The following is a 25,085-nucleotide window of genomic DNA, read 5'->3' on the forward strand; positions in this document are numbered from 1 at the left end:
AATATCTCGCCTCACTTCATTTCTTGCTCACAGTGTTCAAAAGTGGTCACCTAAAGCACTCGTCCTGTGCTCCTATTAGTTAAAAAGAGCACGTTAAGAAACCAACCATCAGGAAAAAAAAAAACGAAATTGCTATTCTTTCTGTCAGGATACCATACGCTGTGGTGTCATTTGTTAAAGGGATAAATTAACTGAACTGAAAATTCTCTCATCATTTACTCAGCCTTTACTTGTTCCAAGCCTGTTTCTCTGTCTGTCTTCTGTTAAACACAAAACAAGATATTTTGAAAAATGTTGGAAACTTTTAACCATTAACTTCCGTAGTTTTTTTCACTACTATGGAAGTCAATAATTACAAGATTTCAGCTTTCTTCAAAATATCTTTTTATGCGTTTAACAGACGAAAATAAGTCAAACAGGTTTGGAACAAGTAAAGGCAAAATAAAAAAAAGCTAATAAAAGTTTACAGTAACAGTAAATGTGAATTTTTGGATGAGCTCTCCCTTTAACCACTATAAAACACTATATAAAACCAAGTGATGAATTCTTGCAATTCTGATCCCAATTATAACTCATAAACCACCACTACAACACACTACATCCAACTGATTGTACCAAATCAGGCTGAAATTGTGTAGTCTAGATCTGGCAAATATTCCACTACAGAATGTCTGTGTAGGTCAACACAAGGAGTAAACAGTAAATAATAGCTCTGCTTATATGAAAACTAGCTCTCACCTTGAACCACCACTTTGACATGAGGAAGTAGTATTTGACACTTTCTTCTCCAAACTGCTCCGACACGTAGAGTCCCATGGAACCGTACTCATCGTAGATCTTGCGCTTAGTCTCATCGGTGAGGATAGAGTTGGCATTATTAATTTCTTTGAACTTTTCTGCAGCTTCAGGATTGTCTGGATTCTTGTCTGGATGGTATTTCAGAGCTAGTTTTCTGTAAATGCAAAGAATCATGCATGTGTTAAAACAATGATTGAAGTAAATACAGCATGCACCGTTTTGATATTGCTTCAATCATGGACAATGCAACACACATAAATGGCTGTTCATTGAAATCATTTAAGTTCATACAGCAAAGTAGTGTTGTCAAACGAATCAACTTTGGTACCAATCGGTACAAAAAAAAAAATGTAAAAATGACCAAATCACAGTAATTTCTGTTAAGGGCATGACCACAATGGCCAATCAGTGGTGTTTAAGAATGTGTTTAAACGTTTGCATGGAATGGATGTTTTTAAAATTTCAGTAGCGATTGGTCCTGAAGTTGATACTTTTGACAACCCTACAGTACAGCCATAAACCTAGGGCTGGGCAACAAAATCGATATCGGTACTTATTGACCGAACACCATTGTCAATATCAATAATAAAGAAGCGCTATAGTTTTATTAAAATGGGGAGTTAGAAACAAGAAACCAAAAAGCCACTCTGTTGACATCCTTTTTGATTTACAATCTCCTCATTGCTGCTATACGGCACTCATTTTCACGTGGTGTTATTATTCTGATTTGAGGTGACGAGCGCGAGCGATATGAACATGCGTTTTCCATGTACACCTAGTTGAAAACATCTGAACTTTTCTGAATGCCCCGAGCACTAGAACCAACCAATCTGCTTCAAACTTTGTATGGAATATACACATTTCAGTAATAACGGCAGACTAAATACCTCAGACAAACACAAAGCACGTGCTCACGCTTGTAACTTCAGGTCAGAATAACAACACAGGCAAAAAATGAGTGCCGTATAGCAGGAGTGAGAAGATTATAAATGAACAAGGATGTGAACAGAGTGGCTGTTTGGTTTATTTTCTTGTGCATCCCAGCCACTAACTCCCGATCTGAAATAGTTTTAGCATAGGGGTAATGTAGTCATTCAGCTTCACAATTTGTAATGTTGCAGTATGTATCTGAATAACCAAAAGGGCCTTTGTTCAGATAAAAAAAAATAAGAAAGAAAAAAAAAACAATAATAGACAGATTTTGTTCAACTAAAATTTTGTATTTAATAAATATTTATACCAACATTTGATAGTATTAATATTGAATAATTACATATACATTTTACATTTCAATTATAGAGATGGAAAATGTTTTCTTCATTAATTATTACTTTTTTTAATGAGTTTCGCATAAAATTAGGCCTATAGAGCATTTTATAGTTCTTATATATTTTAAATAATCTGTCAAAACAAGCAGACTCTAACTGTGTACAAAAACTCTTTATAAACCAAATGTATGCACAAAAGACTTGTAATATTAGTTATGAATATAGTTCGGCAAAAGGTTTTATTGAGATGTATTGTTAGTGATTTGATGCGTGTCGTATCGATTGGGTAGCTTTACATTCATTCATTCATTTTCCTTTAACTTAGTCCCTGGCTTATCAGTGGTTGCCACAGCAGAATGAACTGCCAACTACTCTGGCATGTTTTACGCAGGGGATGCCCTTCCAGCTGCTACCCAGGGAAAGCTACTGGGAAAAGTATAGACCAAGGAAAATTAGGACTCGTTTAAAATGATTTAATACCTACAAGACAATATTTCAGTGAATTTAATACTTTAAGGCCTAAAATTGAGTTTTTTGAAATTTAAGACATTTAAAGATTCTGTGGATACCCTGCTTATATTACCATTAAAATGGGGAGAAAAAAAAAATTCACAACATTTACAGTACCTGTAAGCTCTTTTAATATCCTCTGCTGTGGCTCCTTTCTCCAGTCCCAGCACCTTATACAAACTATCCCCTGTAGTGGACATCTTCCTCTGAGGCCTGTCAGAGGGCGGCTTGGCGTCTGCCATGATTCAAGCTGAAGAACCACAAAAAACATTAAATTATGCATTCAAAACTTTCACTGCATTAAACAGGAGTTGCTTCACATGCAGCATTATTGACACGCATAATGTACACAGACACAAACTGGCGGACACAAGGTGTGGCAGTGTTGAATGGTGCTCATGTTGAAACATACAGGTTTGGTTTTCAGATGTGAGAAAGACATCCACAAAAGACTTAAACACTACTGAGAAAACATGAATGATACATTTCCGCTTATATTTTTGGAAGCGTACCACTAACATGATGCAATAGGCAGAGCAATGGCTTCCCCAGTCTCAGAATGCCTTTGCATAAGATGATTATGTTTTGCTGATCTCACAGATTACAACTCCATGTTGACAAAGCCATTAGACATGTATGCACACACAACACCTTCCCAGATCATTACAGCCTTTAAGTGACTTAAACACTAAACTCAACATGGGTCTTTTTGAGAAACGCCCTGTTGAACCACATCTCTACAGTGTCTTGAGTTTAAACTGGCAACAAAACACATTCCTAAATCTTTGACATAAAAAACGCTGTTGTTTTTAAATGTCTGCTCACTACTGAATTACGTTTACATTTATTTAAAGCAGCATTTATTTTTAAGCAGCATAACCAGTTAGAACATTGAAAGACAAGAACAATAATTTGCATTGGAATGTACATTTTAAAATACAGCGTTCCCTCAAGATAATGTGGTTCACCTTTTGCGCAGTTTTACGGATTTGTTTTTTACAGCGCATTGCATTTTGTGTCCAAGGGTGCGTTTCCCTGACAACAACATAACTCACAGCTAAACCATTAAAGTACGATGCATCGTTTGGAAAAAGAGAGATGTAGTGACGAGTGTTTCCCAAAACAGCAGTTTTTTTGTCGCAGAATTGTCGTTTGAACCACATTAGTTATAACGTAAAATGTCCATAATGATGCTCTAAACGGGGTGGAGTATCTACTTCTTTAAAGAAAAACCCCAAATTTGTTGTGCAAATTATATTGTTTTACACGCACACACATTTAAAACAAAAATATAATATTAGTTTTGAAAAAAACATGCACTCCCTTTCCATATTAATTGAAATGTATAAATGATGTATATATGTATATATAAATGTAAACGGCATATACTGTATATAAATTATAATAGGTTATATAAATAACCTACAATACATTAAAAGAATTAACATATGCGCTTAGGGTTGTAACAATATACCGGTATGACGGTTTACCACGATTTGAACGTGCACGATTATCATACCATGAACAATTGCATATCAACGGTTTTAACCCTTAAAGACCGAGACAGCCGCCCGCGGCTAAAAATAAGTATTGCTCTTAAATGTTTAATAACTTTTGATCCGCTGATCCGATTCATACAATTCAAAGATTGGCATAAAGAAGAGAATCTCAGCTTTCCAGTGCTGTATCACATAACATTCGCGGACTTTCAGAGGCTCCGGAATCAGTGCGGTTACGTCATCAACATTTGACAACGCTGATTTGACAAAGAAACGCTCGTCACTGTGTCTCCGGACAAATCAGACATGATACATTGATTGTCCCTCCTCCATGCCCAGATTGGTTCAAACTCGCTATATCACAACCAATAAGCATACGTTTCGCTTTTGTTTGTGGACCAAGCTTTTTGAACAACACGGAATGAGAGATAGGCATACATTTATGCGCGGCTAAATAAAACGCAAAAAAAAAAAGTTTTGCATGAAATAATTCTCATACTAAGTACTTTTGCATGCACAGCAGCACAGAAACATGACAAAACAGTGACACAGCAAAGACGAAATGCTGCTCTCGCTGTTTTCAAAAGACGCAAATGAAGATGCAGCTGTTTGTCGCGAAACCGTCAAACCGTGGTATTGTTTTAGACGATTATCATACCGTGAAAAATTCATACCGTTACAACCCTATATGCGCTATATTTATGTTTTCACCAGCTTTGGAAACATAATGTAACTTCCGCTTTTAAATAATAGGTCACCTATAACTTTTGTCATAAGCCACAGCTGCCAAAATGGCATAAATATCTTCAAAGTGCACTGCGAAGGGAGTTCAATTGTCAATAAGAATTGCTAAACTGAACTGTAAAAAAAAATACTTGGAAAGCTAATTACACCCAAGAAAGATGACTTTTATCATTGCAAGTTTAAATGTTAGAATGTTCTAAATTAATAAGGCATGGGGGGATAACTGGAAACAGAACACAACCATGAACTATCAACTATGCTTCTAACCACAGCTCTAGAGGTGCAATTGCTATTGTACAAGTTTGCCATGCAGTTTGCGAATGTTCGTTGGAACGATGGATTTGGGAAACACCAAAAACACCGAAGCAACTTTCGACCTTAGCTGGCTAATGATGGTTTTTGGAGTTTGACTTCTGGATAAAGGAGAGTAGAAGTTATGCGAGTGTTTAAATGAGAGAAAAGTGTGAAAATATTGATGATTGTCAGAGAAAAGTGTATAACGTGTGTAGTGAGGGGTTTTAGCCTTAAAAACATCTATAATCTTTGTAAAAAATAAAGTGGACTATACTTCGGGATTTCACCTAATGCGGGCTGTTTTTAGAACGTAACTCCAACGATTAACGAGGGACCACTGTATATTCAAATAAAAATTGGTTATTTAAAATCAACAATTAAATAATGGATTCAAATTTTATGCTGTATTTGATCAAATACAGGTCACCTAGATGGAAAAAAAAGAGATCTTTCTTAAACATTTTAATATTATTTGACCCCCAAAAAACTTGAATGACACTACAACTTGTGTCTGAAACCTCTAAAATGCTGCATTTGTAGGCACCTTTCCAAGGCAGGATGGCATAAAGGCACATCTGAATACAAATTCTGCTTTACTCCTGTTTCGGTGTGGAACTTTCTTCAGATGAGTCCTTTGCTGCCTTCGATATTCCACAATCTACCATTTCTGACACTTAAAATGCATGTAAATGATTGTTTTTTTAGCAACATTTTCCACTTTTAATGGCATTTCTAGTGATAAGTTAGTATTGTAGTAAGAAAATATTTCTTTAGTCATCACCAAAGCTCTCTCTCATTTTTTGGACATAATTAAGTTATGCTGTCTCAGAAATTTGTCTGAAATCTGTTGTATGTGGTGTCTTCGTGCACTAAAGCTACAGCCTACATTTATTATTGCAAAATAAACAACAGTCTTGATTACATCATCCACAACACTCCTGAGGGAAGACATGTCTTTGGCCACATTTTGTTTCCATGGTAATTTATCTGATTGAGATTATGGGTAACACTGTACTTTAGAAAATCTGGCAATTAAACAGGTCATCAGGTTTTAGATGATATGGGCAAAGTTTATACGAAATGCTGCAACAGGAGAACGGAGCCACGACAGAGGACAGTATAAAAAAAAGAAGCTTGCAGGTACAATAAATGCAGTGTTTATTGTTTTCAAATTTCCAAATTATTTAAAAATGGTTAAAAAGATCAAAATTAAGATTTTTTAACAGCAAGCAAAAAAAAAACATCAATGAGGAATCTGAAGGGAACACGTGTTCTCTGAATGCAAGTTAAGAGGGTTTTTATTATTAGAAACACTTCTTCATAAAAATAAAAAAAAAACAATGAAAATTGTAGCAAACACCGAAAATATTGTTTACTATACCTTTTGATAATGCTGTGAAAAAAAAGTTAATCCTCTGTGTTTTTGTCACTTTTTCCAGTGCTACTGTCAGGAGACTTTTGAATCAATATACACAAGCAAAATTACTTTCCGTCTTGCTTACTGTAAAACTGATCAAGTTTGATTAAAACGACAACTATCTGCTAGAAATGTCTAAAACTATCTAAGAAAATCAACTTTAATCAATCGGAAAACTCATTTTCATACCTCAATGACAGATATTTATTCTCGTTTGGGGCATAAACTCAGTTAAAGGCACAGTATGTAATTTTCACCACTAGAAGTCTCATATTCACAACAAAGATAAAGTTTGATCTTGGAAATTGTGGTCTGCATTGCATCCTGAGCTAAAGCAGTGTGGCTTTTATTATACTACATTACTGCTTCTGTTTCTTCTGATCGAAATTACGAGTAGAAGCAGCAGTGCTGTTTTATCATACTAAATACATTTATAGTTCTGTTATAACACTACTCTATGCAGTCTAACTAAACACAGCATATTAAAGCATATTTGGCATATATATCGGACAGCTAAGGTATGTGACAACATTATAGGGCATACTCAAGTAAAAATTGCTTATTTCTCTGGATTTGAACATTTAGAATAACTACACAAGTCAGCAAAATATATAACATTTCTAGGTGTTTTGGGATATCTTGAAACCAAAATCTTACATATTGTACCTTTAATTTAATTCAATTTCTCAAAACAAAAATACAAATTTAAACTCCATTTTGCATTAAGTAAATGCATCTCATTTTACTTGTCTGCATTGATATTTTTAACATTACGGACCAATAAAACAATCATAAGAAAAGCAATACACACACAATACAATACACTAGAGAGCCAAATGATCGGCCATATCAAACTGCACTTGTGCCAGCTCCATGAGCCTCTGTTCATCAAGCTGTAAGCTTATCTCAGGCTTAACTCTATTGCAGATGAATCTAGCGGCTGTGCCATGTCTAATGAAATGCCCACTAATCACACAGGTCACCTTCTTCCAGATGATGACAACTGGCTCAATGCTCCTAAAACAGCCTGTTTGATAACTTCGTATGGCAGGTCAATCCACACACTTAATGCAGCATATGGTATAACTCAAGACAGTTTGAAAATAAATTGACTTTCAGGACTCCAGACTGCAACTAAAGGCCCTTATTTTGCTATATTATTCCTTTGAGAATAAAATAGTCATGTTGGAGGTGGCATTAGTGCTGAGCAATAGGATAAGCATTGCCATTTCAGGTTTGTACAAGAAAAATTAAATGTCAAAGACGGAATGAAACAGCAGACCAAATTTAAGCCATTTATCAGCTTAATGATAACGCAACACAAGCTTGAAGCGAATGCATTTCTACTTGTATGATCTCAATCACATGGTCATTATTAAACAGCACTGTTTAGTGAAAAGATCTCTGCTAGAGACCATAAATGTCTCTGTGATAAAGTAGAGAGATGCAGAAAACAGAAGAAATATTGTACTAAAACAAACTGGTCAGAAGGCTTTTTAATGCATAATTACATTTGGAATGTGCACTAAATTAGGGACATCACAGTTTAATTTTAATACATTAATAACGTAAAGATGCATGAAAGAGATAAAGGAATAGAACAATGTGTGGCAAAATACAGTGTTCTAGCTATTAAGCTACTGTATAATAGTGTTTGGGCAGCATTGTGGCGCAGTGGGTAGCACATTTGCCTCATAGAAATATACACTAGATATCGCATAGGGACCCTGAGCATGCGTCAATAGCGCCGCCACATTGGTACAGTGCTCCCAGGACAAATGTCATTCAACCGCACTAGACAAGACAGTGTTATTACGTGAAGATGCTGGACTATAGCGCAGTCTACGGGTGTAGTAACAAGCAAACAAAGAAAACAAAGCACAAAGGCAGAACATTTCATAGGTAATATTACGTTTTTTTCTGTTTTTGTAGGTTCTGAACTTTTGTGCTAATCAGGTAACGTTATTGATGATAACAGTCACTTACTGCACTCACCATAAGGCAAAGCAGCTCCAACTCGCACTAAACACTTGGCTTATGCTAGTTTTGTTGAATAAAATCAGCAAACAATGCAAAAGAAATATGACAACGAGATGCTACGCTGCCAGAAACTTGTATTATTATCGGTTGAGTGAAAGAGTTGTTCGGGGGATTCATTCACAAACAAATCGCTCCCTCCGTCAGTATGAGAAGTAAAAGCAGGAGAGGAGGTGTGTTTCAGGACACGTTTAGATCAAATTTAACAGGGAGGGTGAATAGTACATTTCAGTACACACAAACACAAGCTTTTTGTCAGGAATGCCCGTGTGGTCACTGATCCATCAATGTAGAAAAGGGATGTAAAATTATAATTTTCGTAATTAGATACATACTAACATCCAGGAAAACTCCCGATCATAGATATTTGTGTATGTGTGTATATCTCTGGCTTTGGATGGCCACAGTCCTCCACTGTACCTTGGTCCCGCATTCATTTCAAAGGAGCGATACCCTGTACCAAGATGGCGTCGCTTTTGACGCATTCCGTCCAATAGACAACAATAGGCCAGGCGACATCTAATGTATATATCTATGCAATCGCCTCACAGTAAGAAGGACGCTGGTTCGAGCTTTGGCTGGGTCAGTTGACATTTCTGTCTGGAGCAGGGGTGGGCTACTCTTTCCTGGAGGGCCGATGTCCTGCACAGTTTAGCTCCAACTCTGATCAAACACACCTGCTTATAGATAATTAGTGATCTAGGAGACACAAATTAGCATGTTCAGGTGTGGTTTCATAAGAGTTGGAGCTAAACTATGCAGAACATCGGCCCTCCAGGACAGAGTTTGCACACCCCTGGTCTGGAGTTTGCATGTTCTCCCCGCAATCGCAAGGGTTTCCTCCAGGTGCTCTGATTTCCCCCACAGTCCAAAAACATGTGCTATAGCTGAATTGAATAAACTAAATTGGCTGTAGTATACGTGCGTGAATGAGAATGTATAGGTGCTTCTCAGTGTTGGGTTGCAGCTGGAAGGACATCCGCTGTGTAAAGTAATGTTGGATAAGTTAGCCGTTCATTCCGCTGTGGTGACCCCAGATTAATAAAGGGACTAAAGGCTCACACTGTCAATTTTTTTATAATCCTGAACGATTGTAGCTATGTCAGACTGCACAAACATGGCTTCCATGCCCCATTGTAAGATCTCAGCTGTCATAATGTCAGACTGAATGACAATGAAAACGCACCATACACGAAAGAAAACACCCCCGGAGTTTGACGACATCCATCCCCATCACTAAAATTATTCTGAAATGATTCCTCAGAGCAAATGTAAACAATTTGTAGCAGCAATTTTGAAGAAAAAAAAAACTGTTCTGACATTTCACCGTGGTCAACTGAATTGCCGCATGGATTGCATCATCAAATTTCAAGTGGTGCTCGCTGCAGAGCCATTTGAGGAGAGCTGAGCTCCAGCGAGGGGGAGCTTAAGCTTGAGCTCCACCTTTTTTGCACTTCTTCTACGAGTGATGTCACTGGGGGTAGGGTTAGGGGTGGGGTTGGTGTACGCATTAAAACAGCTTACAGGAGGAGGAGCGACAGCTCATGCTCCCCCTCGCTGGAGCTCAGCTTTCCTCAAATGGCTCTGCAGCGAGCACCCTCTCTCAAATTTGGAGCTCCTAATGGTTCTTGGATTGATGCTCATCACAGCTGTTGTCACACTGCAGGAAAGTGTCTGAAATCTTCTGACACTGCCAGAACTTCTTTTAGGGAAAAATTTGATCGCAAAGGGCAATAAGCGCCTGTCAGTGAACATGTCAAACCAACGATCAAAGATCACTGATTTTAGCCGCGGATTTTAGGAATCTTTAAGGATTTCCCAAGTTTGTCTCAGATGACAAAATCATGGCTGAAATGTCAGTGTAAGAGAGCTTAAGCTGAAAAGAAAATGAATATCAGTGTTTGTGCATATGAATTCATACCAGTGTTATTTTAGTATCACCATTTAAGTTTTGTAGTTTAAAATTATTGTTAGTTTGAATAAGGTGTTTTAATGATTTTTTTCTCTTTTCTTTATCTGACAAAACAGTTTTAATATCATCCTTTGTATGTCTACAGTGTGTGCATACATAACAACATCATTAAAAAACATTTAAATGAACTGTTTTCATATTTATAAATATTGATTGAAAACCAAATCAGCATATAAAAGGATATCTGATGGATTTTGATGCTGAAAAACTTTTGAATTCATTACACTGACATGCATTAAAATCTAAACCAGCTCTGCTAAACTGCAGCAATATTTGACAACATTGCTAATTTTATTGCACTTTTATCAAATAAATGCAATCTGCTGACAAAAATATATAAAAAGACATCTGCTTTATTCATAAAGATATGGTAATATTAATATTATACTAAACATGAATGTACATTGCATTAATAAATACTTTGAAAGCTTTAATTTAAGAAACATTTAAAAAATGTTTTTTTAACATTTTTTATTTTACTTTTTTTTTGCATATACAGAATGGGACCTTTGTACGATAAAGCAACAGTCACCAATATTTATGGTCTAATATTACATAAACAACAAAACATAACATTCATTTAATTTTCACATGCACACAACTTGACTAACATTACTGTTCAATTTAATGGTCTCTAAAGTGAATTCTGACAAATTATGAACTCAATCTGTAAATCATAATTGGGTTGACTAGCAATGACGTCATAAAATGCCAATACTTAAAACAAACTAGCAGAAATATTCTATTCAATAAAAATATTAGAAGAAACCCTTTGTTTTCACTACAATTTTACATCAGAATAATTGAAGTAACCACGTGTTGGCTCTAGTCGTAGCATCCCAACACATCTGGGAAGAGTCGCGTGACGTCATGTGGCCATTGATAAGGTTTATTTTTATCCTGTTGTGGAGATGCATTTGCTTTGCTTTATCATTGTCATCATATTTACACCACTTATTGGCTGTTGTAACGGGCCCGTGTCCTTGTAAAACTATAATCCATTCCTAATCCAGTACAGATTACTATTCCCTTCGGTCCGTATCTTTTCCTTCACTCTCACTGTTCAACCAATGACCTGTTTGGTTTGACCAGACAACAGCTGCTATAAACAACATCTAAAACCCAGTATGCACCAATAAACCAAGAATTTAGTTATCTTTATTCGGGATTACAAATAAATCTGAAGGGAAAGAGCCAGACACGACCGGCTAATTGACACCTAACCTTAGTGTCAGCAAAACCACTTTGAATATGAATCCTTTAACATATTTTAATTCACAGCAGAGTATTTATAAAATCCACACACAGTACTGACTGGTTTGTGGGTTCAGTAATAATCTGCACGTACTTTTATCAATGAACCAAACGGCTGACTAGGCAGTTAGCATTAGCACGCTTAGCCACGACAGAATATCTCTGTTGATTTTAAGACTTAAATTGAAGCACAATAGCTTGAAACTCACCTTAAATTGGGTGGTTATGTGATATAGTGAATTGTGGCTGAATCATAGAGGAGTCAGCCGAAAGGTTTATAAGATATCCAATGTACAGCACCTCATTGCTATCGCCGCATGTCCTCCCTTGAAAGCGTACAGCGATCCGAGGACGCTCTTGATTACTGGAATCGATTCTTTGAACGGAGTCTTTAACATGTTCGACTCCCCCTGAAGATTAGGGGGTTCTGATGAACAGTTGATTCATTAAAACCGAGTCTTCGGCGGAGTCGACTCTTGTTCTATAGGATATGGCAGTGGCGTTCTATAGGGCGTTATCGATGCTTTGATGGTGAGCTACCCAAACGACTCCAGGATTGATTCTGTCGTGTCTTGCTCGTTAATACAATTTTTCAGCAATAGAAAATAAGATATCAGATATTAAACATACCGTACACGCGAAACAGGTAAAGAATTTAAGATTTATGATTTACGGAGTAAAATAGGTGAGAAATAATCAGGGTTTAAATGCAATTCATTTCAGGTTTTCAAAATAAAAGTCCGAATCAGTACTAATAATTACATAGCAGTATATTTAAGCTGTACGCACACATTCTAATTACAAATATAAAATGAATAAATCTAACAAAAAAGAATTTTGTAGTAAACTCATGAAAAAATGTTTTAAATTAAAAGAAATATCAGCTTTTCTGCAAAATGTACATACTGCAGTGTAATACTTTAGCTTTTAAACATACCCATTTTCTTTATTAAACATTGTTTTGTGCATATATACATAACTCACTCTTTCCATATTAATTTTGATAAAAACATGACCACTTTTTATTAGTGTAGAACTTTACAAAACATCCCATTTAATATTTTATTCATTCAATCATTCATTTTCTTTTTGGCTTAGTCCCTTTATTAACCAGGGGTTGCCACAGCGGAATGAACCACAAACTTATCCAGCATATGTTTTAAACAGCGGATACCCTTCCGGCTGCAACCCATCACTGGGAAACACCCACACACTCCGGACAACTTAGCTTCCCCAATTCACCTATAACACATCTTTGGACTTGTGGGGGAAACCAAAGCACCTGGAGGAAAGCTTCATGAACACAGGTAGAACATGCAAACTCCACATAGAAATGCCAACTGACTCGGCCAAGACTTGAATCAGAAACTTTCTTGTTGTGAGGCAACAGCACTACCCACTGCACCATCCTTTAATAGTTTATATATTAACAATAAATAACTGTTACAATCTATAAAATGCTTATTATTACCAGCAGTTTGTGTGTGTGTGTGTGTTTTAGCCACCCTTCATTTGTGCTATTAAATTGTGTACTCAGGGCAGTTGGACCAAAATGTTACAGCTAGTTGAATGAAAGAGACTCAAAAGCATAGAAAGATCAAAGATTGCCATTTTTATTGTCTAAAAATTTCAACTACAAAACCTTTACTCAGTATAGAAGAATAATCCTCCTACCACACTATCTATTTCTCTGAGAGGATTGGGTTACTAAAGTCTGGTCCCAATTGGATAGGAAAAAATGAATATGGTGACATGAAAATACATCTGCATTGTTGTAAATGCACAAGAAAAGAATACAGCATTTGCATTTATAACAGTAAAATATGTAGCTGTAGAACTGTTTGCAAGTTTAAAGACACTGAAATGACACTGAGCAATTCTCTACACATGCTAGAGCACTACAATAAATGAAAAAAACAAACAAACAAAAAATGTTAAACCACACTCCACTGTGGTTGATTTAATGTGCGTGTTTTAGGTAAAATACTCAATATGGAATGTTATTGTGGTCAATACCGGACTGAAAGACAATTCTGGGTACTTCAACCCACAAATCTCACTTAATGCAGCAATATAGAGTGAACAATAAACACGGAATCACATCAGTAAGCAATAAAATTTTTCCCTTTATTGCCAAATGTCAAGACTGAACCATTATGGTCCCTTCATCGCCCCAATACAGTAGCCAGTAGTGCCATCCGAATATACATCCCGTTCTCTGCCTGCCGGAAGTAAGCAGCCCGAGGATCTGTGTCCACTTCCACACTGAAAATAAAATAAAATGAATTAATGTCCATCCACTTTTGGAAGTAGTGATTCTGCAATAATTCTCCATTAGGATTTATCAAATATTATATTTACATTTTTCATTCATTCATCTTATTTTCGGCTCTGGGGTCGCCACAGCGGAATGAACCGCCAACTATGCCAGCATATGTTTTACGCAGCAGATGCGCTTCCAGCTGCAACCCATCACTGGGAAACATCCATACACACTTATTCACACACATACGCTACAAGCAATTTAGCTTACCCAATTCACCATTCACCTATACCACGTCTTTGGCCTTGTGGGGGATACCGGAACACCCGGAGGAAACCCACGTGAACATGGTGGGAACATGCAAACTCCACACAGAAATGCCAACTGACCCAGCCGAGGCTCGAACCAGCGACCTTCTTGCTGAGGCAATCGTGCTACCTACTGCGCCACCGTGATGCCCCATATGTACATTATTCATTCATTCATTCATTCATTCATTCATTCATTTTCTTTTCGGCTTAGTCCCTTTATTAATCTGGGGTTGTCACAGCAGATAAATCGCCAACTTCATATTTTAAACAATTTGTGACTTTTGTGATTGGTAGAATTGTCCACAAAGCAGTATGGATAATGTAGTTTTTTTATGTACTCGGAAAATACACTACAGTTTTAAAAGAAATTGAATTAATGTGGACCGATGTGTTGAACAAAATCACATGAAGGTTAACTGTTAATAACCTCAGAAGGTTTATTGTGTAAATAAAATACCCATGGAGAAGTTTAAGCCAGTTTTTTTATTAGCATCAGATTATCAGAAAAGATGGGTTGAGAATAGCAAACCTGATCTCGTTGACTCTGGGAAGAGGATGCATGACCACCATCTTCCTTTTGGCTCCCGTCATGATATGTGGGGTTAGGATGAACTGGCCAAAACACTGTCAGAAAGAGAACACCTGTTATAAACCTACAGCATTTAAAAAAATAAATACACAGTGACACGACATCAGTAAAAATCTCCCACCGCATTGTACTCTTTTTCAGAAGAGAACCGCTCTTTCTGTATTCTCGTCATGTACAGAACGTCAGTGTCAGGAAGGGCTTCTTCAATGCTATTAAACTCCTCCTGCGAATAGAGTTTATAATGTTTACACATGCTTGAGGATAAAAAAATTATACAAAATAAATGGCAAGCACCCAAGTTAACGTCCACTCCCGAATTCATACATGAAATTATAAAAGTACCTGTTTAATTCCCTTGGAGGCCACAAAGTCGATGATTTCTGCAGGCATGCTCAGATTCTTGGGAGCCACGTAGCGTAAAGTGATTCTGTACTGAGTGAGAAGTCTAGCTAGAGAATGCACAGTTCGCCCATGTTTCAGGTCGCCTACCATGGTAATCTGTGATTTAGAGGAAAAAAAATTACATTATTAAATGTCATTATTACATGACTGCAATGTTGAGATTAAACAGCACCCTAGGGTTGTGTTTATTTTCTTCTCCTAAAGTTGAAAAATAAGCAGATCTTGCAGACTTTGAAACTTTTCTGAAGTTAAGTATACTTTCTTTCCAGGCCAGACAAAAAACCTCTTGTTTTGATTTCTTCCATCTATTTTCCATTTTCCGAGCTGCTTTCTTTAAGGCACATGACTGGCTGGAATACTTGATTTTGATTGGTCAGTTGTGACATTCCAAGTATGTTATTCCGAGATAACAACCGCTGAAACTAATAAAAGGCTCATCTGGGTATTTATAATGATCTTGACAATCAGTTAATATAGACTTTCATCCATACATATGCTTGTCTGTCACATATACATATTGTCTTGTCTGTATTGGCTGTTCGGTGTGGTTACAGCCCAGTGTCTGTGCGTGAATTCTGTGTGTTTTTCTCCCTCACTCTACCTCCAGCTGTCATTTCTTAGGTCAGTAAGTTTCAGCTGCTCATTGGTCGCTCATGATGTCCATTATCATTACCTCCCAAAGACGCCATTGCGTAAATGCCCGATCCGAAGTGGAGTTCCCAGTTTAAAAGGATCCCGGTGCAGAAGATCACTAGCTTGCTCAGTCGCTTGTCTCAATGCTCTTGCTTTGTTGTTTTTCGATCTAAGTTGTGTTACGTGTGATGCTTTAACATTCTGATAAACTCTATGCAAGTTGTTTTACAATTTGTACTAACTATGCTTTTGCTCTGATTGCCAGATTCAAGGGTTACTGGGATTTTCGAGGAAAGGCTAGATGTCACGTGACCTACATGCTGCTACACATAGGATCTGCAATACACTATTAGACACACTAGATAAGAAGTATGTGTCACACACTGTAAGTTTTGTTACACATTTTTTTGGTTGGTAGAATAGTTTAGTTAGGGTGTGAAAACACTGAAAACTTTTATCTTGTGAACTTAATTTGTAATTTAGTGTACGCTCCATTCAGCCGTTTTCGTTTCACTTTGCCTTTAATTAAAAAATGAATAAACTATTACAGCTCAGAACAATGTGTAAAGGGATAAAGTACATCCAGGCGTTATTATTGCAGAATATTGTTGATAAGCATTTTGAGCTTTATTGAGCTAAGTAGTAACATTGGTTGTGATTTTGTGTGGAACTATCTCTTTATCAAAAATTACAAACGTCAGCCCCAAGTAGAAATGTCAGGCTAATGAGCTAACAGGTTTTCTTTTCCAAGTGTTAACTCACAGTCATGCCATTGACCGTTCCCAGCTCTTCTCGGATTGTAAAGATGTCCAGAAGGGCCTGAGTTGGATGTTCTCCGACCCCATCACCAGCATTGATCACCGGACGCCGACAATGTCTTGCCGCACTCTACAAACCAGAAGCACGTTTATGTAGATAGACTGAGAAAAATATCTTTTTAAATCACACCCTAAAATACTGAAATAAATTCTAATGATAATTAATAAATCATTGATGAACAATGTATAACCACTATAATGCTGTTGTTTGTTTGTTTATTTCTTGTATATATATATATATATATATATATATATACACACACAAGTATAAATATATATATATATATATTTATATATATATATATATATATATATATATATATATATATATATATATATATATATAAACACACACACACACACACACACACACACACACACACACACACACACACACACACACACACACACACACACACACACACACACACACACACACACACACACACACACACACACACACACACACACACACACACACACAATAAATCAGATTTTACATTTTTACATTAAACATTAAATATGATTTTTCACTTTGATATATAAAAAATAATTTGGCTTCCAAAATACAGCAAATTAATTTTCTTCTCAGGCCATATTAAATGGATCAAATCTGATAAAGAAATTCCAGAAGTAACAAAATATTTCACTTTTAAATAAATGCTGTACTTTTTTCAATTTCTTCCAATCAAAAACAAAATTGTTTAGCACCAAAATCAGCATATGACTTTGATTTCTGAAAGCTCTTGAAAAAGACTAGAGAAATATAATCTAGCTCTGCCATGCGAGCAATACATTACATTAATATTACCATAAAATAGAAATATTTTGAAGAAATACAATTTTTTTTCTTTTTTTTTATTTAAAAGTGATAGCATAAAGCTAGGATAAAAGTACAAATATTTAAAGAGAAAGACAAACAGGAAATATATTTCTAAATATATGCATTAAAAAAAAAAAATAACATACAGTTAGCCAACAGCAGCATGTAATTACATAGAGTGATGCATAATTCCATTTAGAAATGAAATTTTAAAGCTTGGGCTGTTTTACTCCAGTGAGTCACAGTATGTATCTTAGCCCTGTTAATCCTTGCAGTGCTACATTCTAAACAAACAATATTACAAAAAGAGAACAGCCAGAATCTTTTAAGATCCATGTCAGGAGTAAACCTTTAAGCGGCAGTGAAACCAGACATTAACAGTCTTTTCTCAACTAATGTTATAAAAGTTATAAAAAGAATCATCATTCAACAACATAAGGCAGGGGTCAACATCAAGGTGCAATTTGGGATATTTTTAAGTACTTGAAATACATGTTTCCAGAAAAGTACCTTTAGAATTAGTTGCAGTTCTGATTTGGTAAAGTTTCTCAAGATATCGTTGTATAAGGTACAATACATTTTGTGTGCAGTTTTAAAATGGATAAGAATGTGCGAGGGGTTTTTGGAGGTTAGGCAGATATTTGACCATATTGTGTCCCGATCGGGATTGTAACCCAGCCAGGAGAGTTCTCTATTCCATACAGCTAATATCTTCAGGGGTTTGTATGAACATTCAAGGCGCTGTTTATATATCAAGAAGACTGTACCCTGAAGACTCCCAGTATATTTAATCCACTTTAACAATGGGTGATCATCTAAGTACGAGTCCTATGGCACTCTGTACGCTTTCATTGCTGACCTGAACTTCGTATTACTGGATTTTTGATCAAATTAATACCACACTGCCTAGGTGTGATTGGTTTTCACAAATGTAACTTTTCATTTGAATGAAAGTAAAAGTAAATGCTTGTGGCTCACCTCTACAGCTCCTGGTATGGGGTGCCGCAGAACAATGACATCAGCATAGCAGCTCATGGTGTTCACAGAGTCCACCAGAGACTCGCCCTTCTGCGTTGAAGATGTGGACTCGCAGAAATGCACCACAGACCCTCCCAGACGATGCATGGCTGCTGCGAATGAACTGCTGGTGCGAGTGCTCACCTCGTAAAACATAGAGGCCATGACTTTACCCTGGTAGAAGATGAGCAGAATAGAATTAAATAGCTTTTTACCATTTTACTACTCCATCTATGTTCATCTCTGTTTCCAAGGACCACAGATGCTCATTTCTACAGTAAAAGACCTACTTCAAACTGTGATGCATCACTGCTCAAGCCATTAACAGGAAGGCTTTAGTCAGGATGTTGTTCAATCTGGCAGTTCAACACTCCCGCTGGGGGAGGTTTATGTAATAAATGTTCAAAATGAGCTGTAAAAAATGGCCTAGTGACATCTACTCCTATTTAACATGATAAACATCAAACGGCAAGTAAGAAAGAAGAAAGTATTGTTCGTTTATTATTGCCACATCAGCAACTTGTGGCTATTTCAAACCAAGGCCTTGTTTACATGGTCTGGTCTTGATGCCCAATTCCAATTTGTTGCCTATATCTAGTTTTTTTGCTTGTTTGTTTACACATCCTTTTAACTGTGACCCTTTTAAAATGATGCAGAGGAGGAGGGAAAGGGTAGTTATCGCAGCTTGCGTCTATGGTTTATACATGGTGTCCTCTACCATATAGAAACCAGAGCAAAAATTTTTTTTTCTAAAAATTAGGTCACATTTAAATGGCAGTGTTAACAGGGTCTAATAAAGCAACCGATCTAATGCACTTGACTATTTTCAAAAGTGCTCAATAGTGAACAGTCTCAAAAGGTTTTAGCCTTGTTTACATCAATATTTAATGTTGTCCACTTGACCAAAGCAAAAAATAAATACATAAAATCTCAAGTAGGGCTGCACGATATAAAAAAATATATCACAATATCAGATTTTTACAATATTTATAAATTTTGCAATAGAAATGCAGTTTTACAAGGGGGTATAAATAGCTATTGGAATAGCTCTGGGGTGTCTAACAGTATTCAAGTACAGAAATTGAATAATCACAAGGCAAAAAATGCTTTTCTGACTTTGCATTGTCTTGTTTCTTGTTGAAATATCCCAAATTCATTAATCAAGAAAAGAAATAGTTGGGTTTTATAGAAATAAGTAAAAATTTAAAGTTTTTCCTGAAGACAAGTAGATATTTGGACTATAAAAAAAGACAAAAAAAATCATACATTTTGCATAAATCATATATATACTTAAATACAATGAATATTTGTTACACCTCCAAACATCATAGTTTTTGTGCCTACATGTTCTAAAATCTCTTTAAATGCTCAGTCACCTGCCTTAAAAACACATGCAAATGGTAAACTCTCACTTTACTATGGTTAAACTTAAAACTATGGTAAACAAGCAGTGACTCAAAATCACCTGTTCTGTGGCTCCTGGTCAACTATAATGCAGACTCAACACTGCAGATCTTGCAATGTGATTTTTGCAGATGCGCAGATTGCGATATCAATGCTGAAATCAGATACTTTGTTTCCAGTGAAGACTTAGAGAAACTTGTTCATGCTTTTATCAGCAGCAGGATGGATTACTGTAACGGCCTCTTCACTGGCCTTCCCAAAAAGACAGTCAGACAGTTGCAGCTCATACAAAACGCTGCGGCCAGGATTCTGACCAGAACCAGGAAATCAGAGCACATCACGCCTATCCTGAGGTCTTTACAATGGCTCCCAGTTAAATTCTGAATAGATTTTAAAGTATCTTTACTTGTTTACAAATCACTAAATTTTTAGGATCATATAAACTAGAGGTTTGAACCTATACTGGTCTCACGGTTTGGTTACGATTATCATGCCTTCGATTTGGTTCAATTCGACATCCCGGTGCATTGACGAAGCAATGTATATAATACATATACAGTATTATATTTTAGGTGGGAGGCTATAACATGCTGTCTGTATAAACACACAGACACACAGCACCACACTGTTTCTCATTCAAACACATACACAAACATAGACAGCAACACACACACACACACTTAAGCCCACGCAAAAGGGAGAGCTCGAGCGGAGCAGAAGAAAGAAGAAAAAAGAAAAAAAATAAGCACTTTTCCGACGGTCCCTTACTGAGAGCTCCTCTCAGCGCGAGCTCTCCCGGCTAAACACATATTGCGAGAGCTTAAATGGAGCAGTGCTCGTAATGTTGAGCGAAAAAAAAGAAAGACAGCTGTGAAACATAACCAGCTTTGTCTTTTTGTAGAAAACACACTTTATATCTTTTTAGGGTAAGAGTTTTTTGAGTTAATGCCGTCTATAACTGAATGTGTGTCAGGAATATCGAAAACAAAACCAACTGAACCGCGCTTATTTCTGGCGCCCCCCCTGGATATACAGCGCCCTTAGCATTTGCCTATGGTGCCTATGCCACGGGGCGGCCCTGAGTTGGCTGAGTGTTGTAAATACTTGCGCTCACCTCCCTCGCGACAAAGCGCATAGGAGATAAATGACGTCAGTACATAATAACCGGTTATGATTATTACTAAACCGATACCGAATTGTCCACGTCTGCATCGCGGTGCACCGAAGAAACAATTAATTTTGACACCCCTAATATAAACTAGAAGTTCCAAGAGTTCAGTCAAAGCAGGGTGAATCAGCTTTCAGCAACTACGCCGCTGGAATCAGCTTCAAATCAGGACTGAAAACACATCTGTTTAGCTGTGCCTTAACTAAATGAGCAATGTGCTGCGTCCGACAGATCGCACTATCATTTTCTCTTTTTCATTATTTTATGAACTATTTGAACACATTTTTACCTGTTTTTATCAGTTTTTTAATCCTTTTTATTATTTGTTTTTATTTTCTTATACTTGTCTCTTTTATTCCTGTTTATGTAAAGCACTTTGAATTGCCACTGTGTATGAAATGTGCTATATATATATATATATATATATATATATATATATATATATATATATATATATATATATATATATATATATATATATATATATATATATATATATATAAACTTGCCTTGCCTTGAAATGATATACTGTGCAGCACTAAACTCAAGTTAATAAAAGATGCAAACTGGGCCTTTGACATTTATTAGTGCAAAAACACGCACAACAACTCATTAAATTCGATTAAAAAAAAATCATTCACAAAATGAACTTCATTGCTTTCTACCAACATTCATCGTACCTTTAATATATCCAACGGTCTTTCCTTCTGCACCATGAGACGAAGTGTATGTGCCACATTGAACAGATGTGACATCTGAAAGCAAAAGACAAACAGGAGAGGCAGATGAGCCACTGTAAAAATGCAACACTTTCACATGCACAAAAGCCTGGAGTCCTGGACAGGACAACGGCATCACCTGTTCCTTGCTGAACTGGCGCACAGACAGGATGTGCTGGCCCACCAGCGGGTGCAGCAGCGGGGAGGTTTGAGGGTGAGGCAGGATCTGCGGCTGCCCAGCTTGAGGTGACAGGATCCTGGCCAGGGGAGGAGGGTGAGCGTATGCCTCTGCTGGTAGAGCCAATTCTGATAATGGAAGCAGAAGAACGTCACAATCAGCACACACCATATCATCTCTTGAGCTTTTGTAAATCTCACTTTACACCGATAAGAACAGGGCATTGCTTAGCTCACTGGGATTGACCTGAATCACAAGGAATAGCATGCAAGCAAAGCATGGGCAATGCTGAGAGAGAGAGAGAGAGTTTCCATCATGTCTTAATTATGCTTTAGCGAAGGCTAAAATTTGATGTCCATGAAATGAATCCAGGAACAAACACAGATTGGTAGAGAGAACAGAAGCTAAAAGGGTGGCAAAAGCTCTGGTAAACATCACTACAAACATCAAACCTGCATCAAATGGTGCTCTTAAAGACACTTCCTCTTCGGCTGCTCCACCATTAAGGAACAAAGTTTGAAGAGATGGATTAGTGGCTGTACAGTTAGAACTTTAGAATTGTAAATTGCACGATTTTACACACAGTGCCAATTAATTATAAAAATGATTAGCTTTAATTTCCTTTAGCTTAAAAAATGGTTTGCAAGCGTATTTCTGTTTTCAAAAATATGCATTTGTATTGCAGATTGTTAACTAACATTACTCTAGGAATACGAGATTCCATTTTGATGTTTGCATTAAATTAAATTCACAAAATTGATATACACTTTGCGTAAAAAAAGTCAGCATTTTAAAGTTTAATGATTTTGCAAAATAGATAGATTTACATAAATGTTTTATGTATACTTTAAATCAAAGTATAAAAAAATAAAAATTACAATTGGCAATTATTTTGTCTTCCCTGTAAATTTTCATATCAAAGTGCAGTCAAAATAATTAGTTGTCATTTTAAATCTTTATATTTTGTATTAAAGTATACTTAAACAATTCTGGTCTAAAGGTTCAACCATTCTAGTCTAAAAGGTAATAAGTTATAATTCCTTCCGAGGGTGATTTTTCAGCCAAATTTGTAATGTAATGTGTATTTATATAGCGCTTGTATCATGTATGGTCATACACCCAAAGCACTTCACAATCACCACATCACCATCTGTGTGCAGCATCCGCTTGGATGATGCCACAGCAGCCACAGGACAACACATTACCAGTGTACTTGCCACACACCAGCTATTGGTGGAGTGGAGACACTGATAAAGCCAATTAGTTGGATGGAGATGAGAGGAATTTGGCCAGGACATCGAGGTTCCACCCCTGTTCTTTACGAGAAGTAAGACCTCGTTTTAACGTCTCATCTGAAATACGGAGCTCACTGACAGTGTAGTGTCCCCTTCACTATACTGGGGCATTAGGACTCACACAGACAGGTTGAGCATTCCCAGCTGGCCTCACTAACACCACTTCCGACAGCAACCTAGTTTTCCCATGGGGTCTCCTGTCCAGATGCACAATGTGGACTATTTTTGCAATCAATTAGGTTAATCACAACATTGTGCAAAAACACTATTTACACTATTACATAACAATCTGCAATTAATCGACAGGCCTACCAAAGATTTGTTTAATGACTGGTTTCATTTCAGCAAAATAATCAGTAACACATGTAATGCAATAATCACCACATCCAACTGTTGTTTTGGGTGAATTACTTCTGATTTAAAGGTTTGAAGAACATTTTAGAGTTTAGTTTCAGAGGCTGTAAGATTATTTAATTATGATACATGCACAAAATTATCAAGATTGTTATATTCTCAATGAAAAATAAGATAGAAAAAACAGATCAGAATGTTCAATCGAAATCACGAGACACAGATCTTGATTTGATAAAACTATACACATCACATTACCAAACGCCTTTTGGGGATGCATGGTAGATCTTTTGAAACCTGCATATAAAAACATATCTTACAAGAAGCATGATCAAATTAGACCAGCAAACAGTTTAGCTGAACCATTTGCAAGTTAATGGGACATGCAAGCTTAAACCAAAAACTGATGCTAGCAAAAGAAGCTACCATTGCCTAAATAAACCACTGTCTGTCTAATTTAAAACTGTTTCCAATGACAAACTAATTATTGACACAACAGTGGTCCATTTGGCACACAAGCTCATGCACAAGCCATGAGCAAATACATAAATACTTTTATGCACTTTACCTGGAGGCAGGCCGGGATCAGATGACCGGTGGATACGAGGTGGCAGAATGAACCGTCCATCTCCAGCTGAGCGGCGTGGGCTCGGGGCACGACTGCGGACCACATCAACAGGTGCCGCCTGACGGGGGCGCTCAGGAGTCATTGCCTCGCTCACACGCTGGAATTAACAAGCATATTCATTTATTAGCCAGAACACATAAAAAAATTTGTAAACAAAGCTTTAAAGTTATGTAATGAGAGTTATTGCATTACCTTAGGAGCATCCATTATCACCTCAGTGGTTGCTGTTGGGGTTGCTGACCAAGACTTTACATCCTGACCATAACCAGGAGGTACCAACACCTGAAAAGAAAGGGGAGCTATTAAACATACTGAGGCATGTGCTACAGACACATTTTTGAGGGATCAGTATGAACAGATCTCATTCACTAATAAGCGCAAGGACTGTTTTGCATTTATGCACACGGGTGAACTACAAGAAAAATCTCTTCCTCGCACAAAAAAAACTTCAATGTAAGAACTAAAAAAAAGGCTTTCCCATCTTTGTAGTTAATAGAATTTCTGTAATAGAAGCCACATGAATGAGGAATCAGTTGCTTAACACACAATATATATATATACAGTTGAAGTCATAATTATTAGCCCTCCTGAATTATTAGACCGTTTGTTTCTTTTTTAGCAAATTTCTGTTTAACGGAGAGAAGATTTTTTCAACACATTTCAAACATAATGGTTTTAATAACTCATTTCTAA

General features: G+C 36.7%; 2 protein-coding genes across 9 annotated transcripts in view; both read right to left on the minus strand.

The window, feature by feature from the left end:
* The window catches only part of dnajc5ga (DnaJ (Hsp40) homolog, subfamily C, member 5 gamma a), a 27,455-nt gene extending 15,271 nt beyond the window's left edge, over positions 1–12,184 (minus strand). For 3 of the 5 annotated variants that reach the window (XM_087296386.1, XM_087296385.1, XM_087296384.1), the window contains exons 1-3: positions 12,003–12,159; positions 2,694–2,826; positions 739–952 (exon numbers count right to left, since the gene is read on the minus strand). In XM_087296386.1, coding sequence (XP_087152512.1) covers positions 739–952; positions 2,694–2,818 — 339 coding nt within the window. In that variant the 5' untranslated portion in view covers positions 2,819–2,826; positions 12,003–12,159. 5 annotated transcript variants of the gene reach the window in all.
* A 1,200-nt stretch (positions 12,185–13,384) lies between these two features.
* cad (carbamoyl-phosphate synthetase 2, aspartate transcarbamylase, and dihydroorotase) overlaps positions 13,385–25,085 on the minus strand; it is a 41,092-nt gene continuing 29,391 nt past the window's right edge. The window contains exons 34-45 of one of the 4 annotated variants that reach the window (XM_087296316.1): positions 24,585–24,674; positions 24,333–24,489; positions 24,023–24,061; positions 22,571–22,609; positions 22,080–22,246; positions 21,902–21,976; positions 18,611–18,823; positions 16,754–16,879; positions 15,299–15,454; positions 15,078–15,179; positions 14,897–14,991; positions 13,385–14,058 (exon numbers count right to left, since the gene is read on the minus strand). In XM_087296316.1, the coding sequence (XP_087152442.1) occupies positions 13,959–14,058; positions 14,897–14,991; positions 15,078–15,179; positions 15,299–15,454; positions 16,754–16,879; positions 18,611–18,823; positions 21,902–21,976; positions 22,080–22,246; positions 22,571–22,609; positions 24,023–24,061; positions 24,333–24,489; positions 24,585–24,674 (1,359 nt within the window). In that variant the 3' untranslated portion in view covers positions 13,385–13,958. 4 annotated transcript variants of the gene reach the window in all.

The sequence above is a fragment of the Danio rerio genome, chromosome 20, assembly GCF_052040795.2.
Source record: "Danio rerio strain M-AB ecotype USA chromosome 20, GRCz13ab, whole genome shotgun sequence".
In the NCBI taxonomy this organism is placed as follows: Eukaryota; Metazoa; Chordata; class Actinopteri; order Cypriniformes; family Danionidae; genus Danio; species Danio rerio.